This window comes from Talpa occidentalis, unplaced genomic scaffold, assembly GCF_014898055.3.
Source record: "Talpa occidentalis isolate TD23 unplaced genomic scaffold, MPIMG_talOcc4v2.1 talOcc4.12, whole genome shotgun sequence".
In the NCBI taxonomy this organism is placed as follows: domain Eukaryota; kingdom Metazoa; phylum Chordata; class Mammalia; order Eulipotyphla; family Talpidae; genus Talpa; species Talpa occidentalis.
Genome location: NW_023601212.1, coordinates 97,039,566 through 97,046,256, shown reverse-complemented (window position 1 = coordinate 97,046,256; position 6,691 = coordinate 97,039,566). Strand labels below are relative to the sequence as shown.

General features: G+C 53.4%; 1 protein-coding gene across 1 annotated transcript; it reads left to right on the top strand.

The window, feature by feature from the left end:
* The first annotated feature begins 1,305 nt into the window (after window positions 1-1,305).
* On the top strand, window positions 1,306-3,190 carry LOC119242361 (MHC class II transactivator-like). Its single transcript, XM_037508081.2, has 2 exons — window positions 1,306-1,612; window positions 3,171-3,190. The coding sequence occupies exons 1-2, from the start codon at window positions 1,330-1,332 to the stop codon at window positions 3,188-3,190; spliced, it is 303 nt and encodes a 100-aa protein (XP_037363978.1). The 5' UTR covers window positions 1,306-1,329.
* Window positions 3,191-6,691: the final 3,501 nt, after the last annotated feature.

The following is a 6,691-nucleotide window of genomic DNA, read 5'->3' as shown; positions in this document are numbered from 1 at the left end:
TCCTCAGCCGTAATGGAAGCGGAAATCCTTATTTGTCTCATTGAATGACCCATGCAAATTGTTCCACCTGAGCACCCAGGAGAGGAAACAAGGTCATGGTGTATTTCAGAATGATAAGAAGAAATTGCATCTTGGGGATTTTTAGAGTTGAATCCTAGAATAGAGTGGTTCCTACGCAAAACCCAAGTTTAGTGCGTTACGAATAATATGAGTAAATGGTCAGTGTTCATTAAATGCCCATTACATCCAGTGCTAAGCCTCTTCAATGTGTCATTTCTTATTCCTCAATAAACTTAAGGGGTCCAGGTTACACTTATTAGGTGATTTTCAGAGGAGACTAAGGTTTAGTGAAGTTATACCCAAGGTGATACAGAGTTTTGTGTGCGGTAAATCAGTAATAATAATAGCTCAAATTTATACGTGGTTGATAATGTGCTAGCTGCTTGAAATATGTGCTCATTTAATCCTCCCCATACTTCGTGAGCTTTTACTCTCACTCTACTTATTTTTTTTTAATATAGAGGCATGTTTTATTTATTTGTTTGTTTGTTTGTTTGTTTGTTGTTTAAACAAGCACTGGGTACAGTCAGAAGCGCGGGAGGGTGAGAGAATTCACCAGAGCCAGGGTGGGGAGCAGAGCAGGCAGAAGGACTGAAGCACACTGCTGAGGGGAGCAGCGGGCGGCAGGAGAGGTCTGTGCGCCACGTGGGACCCTCCTCTGGTGGTCGAGGCGGGGATCGAACCGGCGCCGCAGAGGCTGCAGGCAGCCGCAGAGGCTGCAGGCAGCTTTGCAACCCAGTGCTCAACCGCTGCACCACGGGGGAGGCCCTCTCACTCTACTTTTTAGATGAAGGAAGGGAGATTAGAAGAGGCTAAGTAACTTGCTCAAAGGCACATAATTAGCAAGTGTTAGGTCTGAGATTTGACCTGAGCAGGTGAACTCCAAACCTAACTGCTCCACCTCTAGGCTGCAATGCCTTCCTGCTGTAGTGAAACACATCACAGCCACCTTACAGTTCCTCCACGGGGGTAGTTTCCTTTACTCTCAGTAAACACTGGATTGGATCTAATGGAATCCACAAGGCTGGCTTGTCTGGCACCTGCAAGGGTGGTGGAGATACCAGAGAATATCCATGAGTGTGAATCAGCCAAGAAGTCATTTCCATCCAGCCTCCCACACAAATGAGGAAATCTGAAGCAGGAATAAGCAACAATAAACTGCAAGGTTCCCTCCTGTTTTTCACTTCATGTTTTGGATGCCGCAGGACGGGTGAGCAAAGATCCCAGACGCTGACTGACCAGGCAGCTGCCCCATCTCTGAGCACTGCCATGAACCACTTCCAGAGCATCCTGAGTCGGGTCCAGATGCTGCTGTCCAGCCATCAGCCGAGCCAGGTGCAGGCCTTCCTGGACCACCTGCTGGCGGAGCAGCTCCTGTCCAAGGAGTACCACTGCACCCTGCTTCAAGAGCCGGATGGGGAGGCTCTGGCCAGGAAGATCTCCTTGACCCTGCTGGAGAAAGGAGACCCAGATTTGGCCTTCTTGGGCTGGCCCTGGAGTGAGCTTCAGGCCCCAGAGTTTGAGATGGACCTGGACTGCGGCGACCACAATGGTAAGTTGGCAACCCCTTTGCTCTATGGGTCATGACAGTTGTCTGCAGGCAGCACCAGGATTTTCCCTCCTCTCTGAAAGGGAAGTCAATGCAATCATCCTGTTCCAACATAGGGAGGCACAGGATATAGGGCCTCTGGTTGAGCTGGCAGGAGCAGCAAGTGCTTGGAGAACTCGGGCTGTGGCGCTGGGCACGCTGGAGGCACACGTTACATCTCCCACTCTTACGGAACTGTAGTAGAGCCCAACACCTCCTTGATTATACTCTAAGCTGCATTTATTATATGTCAGGTTCCGTACTGGGCACTGTACCCTGGGAAGGTCTCCATCCTTACACACTTAGAGCAGGCGAGGCAGCCCCTTGGGGCACTCTCAGACCCACCCTAAACCCTGGGAAGGTCTCCATCCTTACACACTTAGAGCAGGCGAGGCAGCCCCAGCGCCCAGGTGGGAGGCGTCGGGGCTGGATTTGAAAGGGAGCAGCTCCTGCCTGCAAGGGGTTCATGGTCTATGGGGAAAACACTGTAGGCACAATCAGTGTGGTTCAAAGAGAAAGGGGATGCTGCTGAGAGAAAGAGCCGAGAGCTGGAGAACAGAGGATGTCATGTGTGTTCATGTGCAGTATGTGTGTGTGCATGTGCATGTGCATGGGGGCGCGCACAAACATCACAGGACAGACAGAGAAAGAGAGAAAGGAAGAGGCAAAATAAAGAGGCAGAGAAAAGGAACTAGGTCAGAGAGAGAGAGGCGGAAGAGTATTTTGTTTTTACAGAGTATTAATGACACTTGATGCTTCGTCAATGAGGAAAAACCAAAAAAGCCTACGTGATTGTCGCTCTCACTCCCACCCTTGTCTCTGCAGACACATCAGGTCTCCCTTCCTAGTTACAATGAAGTTTTCACTTAGAAGCAAAAATAACATTCTTGTGAAAGACACAGGTTCGTTCTGGCTCCTTCTTCATGCAAACCTGTACTTTTCTGATTTAATCATTTGCCCCTTTGTGGTTTTGAAGTCGGAAACTTGAGATATTAACACTGATTCACACTGATTGAGTATTTACAGCATTCCAGACCAGTCTGACTGCGTTCTGGCTCTTTCTTGGGGCGCTCTCAGACCCACCCTAAACCCTGGGAGGGTCCCCATCCTTACACACTTAGAGCAGGCGAGGCAGCCCCTTGGGGCACTCTCAGACCCACCCTAAACCCTGGGAAGGTCTCCATCCTTACACACCTAGAGCAGGCGAGGCAGCCCCAGCGCCCAGGTGGGAGGCGTCGGGGCTGGATTTGAAAGGGAGACGCCTGACTTGAGGGGCCGGCACTCCTGGTGGTGGATTTCTCAGCGGAAAGTACTTTGGCCACATCTTCACCAGGGAAAGAGGCCCCTTCACTACCTGCACCATATATCTCGCTGGCTTCTCAGTGGAGTGGGGACAAACAGCCCTGTGGTCTCCGTGGGGTGCAGATGCCAGGCTGGCGTCCGCCCTCCTTGCCCCCCACCCCAACTGCAGGCTCCTCCACGGGCCTCTGACACCTCTCCGCCCCCTCCTCCTCTCTGCCAGTGCTGGTTCCTGTTATTTGACTCTGTTTCCTCCCAGGGGATGTAATATTTTTATTTGTGACCCACGTGACTCTAGAAAGGGAACTGGCCTCAGGGTGCTGTGGTCTCTGGGGGGGCTGGGAGACGGAAAATGACAAATGGCTTCGGGAACTTCTCGGCTCCCTCCTGCCACCCAGGCCCGCTCCAGGCTTGATCTTGGACTAGGTAGGGGCCAGCGGGCTGCAGCGGGGCACACAGGGGGAGCAGACTGGGGAGGAGGATTGTGGGGTTCGTCAAGAAAGGTGCTGGCTCTCCCCTCGAAAGGGCTTCAAAAGAGGAAAGAATTGTGTGCCGTGTTTTGTAACTCTCTCCACAGCCCTGGAGTGATCACCGCCCCCTCTGCTCTAAACCCCAAGGTCCTCTGCGCTCACCTCCCGCTTCTTCTGCCTTGCTCGCCTCCTCCAGCCACGCCAGCTCCTCCCATTCCTGGCCCCGGGCCTGGCCGTGCTCTCCCCTCCAGGACCCAGAGGTCCTGGACAGATCCATGCCGTTCCCCGCACACCCTGGAACACCCATTTCAGGAGATCACCTTGGCCAACCTGCTCGTGTCCTTCAGCTCTCCTCAAATGTTTCCTTCTTCTCAGGCCTACCCTGACCATCCATGCAACACCACAGCGGGGAGGGCAAAGATCTGAGCCCCTCACTAGAATGACATCTTCTCCTTCTCTCTCTCTCACGTTTGTGTTTGTTGTTTATTGTCTGACTCTCCACTGGAAAACACCCATGTGGACAGGGAGTCTGTGCTCTGATCACAGATGCATCCCAAATGCCCAGCACAGTGCCTGGTGCAGAGTAGGTTGCCATGTGTACTTGTTGAATGTTGAGTGGATGAATGGGTTGGTGCACGGATGGATGGGTGGATAGGTGTTGGGTGGGTGATTGATCTGCTACCCCTAGTCTCGCTTACAGATGAGTAAGTTGAGTCACAGAGAGATTGAGTGATTTGCCTCGGCTCCTGGCCTGGGGACGGGGGCTATTGGGCCTCACGAGTCTAAATCTGCTGCTACATATTCTGCTTGCCTGTTTTTCTAACCGCTGAAAGGGATATCATAAATCTCCCAAAGGCAGGCTGGGCTGCCCCCAACGGTAGCTGGCCTGATGACTCAGAAGGGCCTGCAGTCATTGCAGTGCTTGGATTGCAACTGTGCAGAAGGCCCTCTCCTGGGCTGTGCCCGGAGTGTGAGAGCAGCACGTGTGCGCGCAGCCCCAGCGGAGCACAGGGGGCTGTTGTCCTCCTTGTCCTGCAGGAACTCGGAGCCTTTCTGGGAATCAAAGCAAACCCTCAGGCCGAGAGAGCTGGGGTGGTGGCGACAAAAAAAGGAGCAGGCACAGCTGTCTGGTTCTGGATCTGGGGCCTGCTCTGTACTTACCAGCCACATGACTGGACCTCTTGGAACCTCAGTTTCTTCAGCCCTACAATGGGAGTGATGCTATAACCCCCCTGAGGCTGTGGTGAGGCGTGAAGGAGATGACAGCTGGGAAACCCTCCTGGGCAGTGCTTGGTATCCGGTGGACAGCTCTGAGGGGCAACAGCAAGAGGAACTGGACAGGTGACAATAAACCAGAAGTTGAGGTGCTGAGCAAGCACTCATGCCCCAGACTCACCGGAACCCGGTCCTGTCTAGGCACCTGGCAAGCGGTGAGGGTCTGTGCACAGTTAAGAGATGAGTCATGTGCCTCCCTCTCCACTCGGCATGTGGCCTGTGCCCTCAGACGGCCTGAGTGCCGACTGTGGCCTGGATTCCACAGGGGTGACTGTGAGCACTTCCTGGGAGCTGTGGGCCTCAACTGTGGGTCTGTAACATGGAGACACCCCCGCGTGGCTGTTCTGGGATTCAGGACATCATCCAGTGGAAGGCACACGCATTCCAGGCAGGAGGAAAGCTACTTTGGGCCCGTCCGCCTGGAGGGGGGTGTTTGAGGCAGCCACAGACCCGAGGTGAACAGGAGGGGCCGGGGAGGCAGCCCCAGTTGGCTCAGAGGCTGCGGACACCCCTCCACGGGTTCCTATTTTGTGTTTTCCTCAGACTTGCTTTGTTAATCTCTGCTCAGGGCCTTCAAAAAAAGATGGTGTTTTTTTTCCCAGGGACAGTTCTAGGAACCAGAGAACAAATCTCCTTCTGGGATGTCGCCTGATTCACTGAAACAGCAGAGACTCACCACAGGCCACGCAGCTCTCTTCCACCAGCTTCCTTCCCCATTGGGCCCTTAGGATGAGATCAGGGGCCCCCACCCGCCTTTGCTTTCCCAAGAAGCTGTTTCTGCTGTCGCCTGGGTTCCTGAAAGGGGGTGTGCTGAGCAGGCTGACATTGCCTTTCCCGCTGGGGCAGCTTCCCTGTCCCACTTCACCTTCACCCCAGGAGCAGGAGGGCGAGAAGCACCTGCACCCGGAAGTTGGCACTTCCCCATGGGATTTCCCGGGCTGGCCAGCGGCTTGTTCCAGACTTGGCTCGCATCCTGCTGCGGTACCTGACCCAACCAGGGATGCTTTCTGTTCTCTGTTGTCACTTGAGCTACTTGCCCGTGTCCTTACTCCCCGTCTCAACCCTCCAGCCACCCTCCAGGTTGCCTACCTGCCTGCGCTCAACTTAGCTGTTCTCTCCACCCACCCACCCAGGCCTACCTGTCGGCTCATCCACGCTCATCTATCTATGTATCAGCTTGTCAGTCTTGTACTTATCTACTCCCCTGCATATTGGTGCAGCCGCGCATTTCCCTGCCTCTCTCCCAGCTAATCTGTTATAGGGCAGCCCCGATATTGAACGGGTTGCCTGGCTGTGGGTCCTCACCCACGCGCTTACAAGGGACTTATGAATACTCCACTACAGACACACACAAAAGGTTCATAAAAGGTTTTTTTACAAGGGAAAAGGAAATAAGGAAAATGTACAACTCAGGGAGAAAATAGGGAAATAAAGTCTTTAATGCGTCCTACCCAATCCGCAGACCTGGAACCCCAAAGGCACTCCGAGAGCTGGCCGAGAGCTGCAAGCTGGCGGAGAGCCAAAAAGGGAACCCCCCCCCCCAAAGCCCAGTGTCTGCCTTTTATACCAACCTGGCTGCTTAACCCCACCCTCAGGTCACCTTCCCTTTGGTGGTGATGGGATTTGGAGTTCCCAGTGTCTTTGGCTTTGGCCTGGGGTGGGGGTGGAGTCCACAAAACCTGTATGGAATTAGCTTTAGGACAGCCTTTTCCCCCTAACAAATCCACTTACCCACCCTAGGCCGATGAGCTCATAAACCTACTTGCCTAATTGGGACACCTTCCTTTTATTCTATTCTAATTTACCTGCCTCCCTTTGTACCAACTTCGTTTCCTTCCTTCCTCATTATAAGCGTAAGAAAAGGCTCTGGCAAGGTGCTCAGGAAGAACTCTTTACCCATTTGGAGTTGGTCTTGACCATCCACATGCAAACTCTAGTCATCCCTTCGGTCTTGGAGTCTTCTGTCTTTGAAATAAGGAAATCACCCACAGGTCCCGGA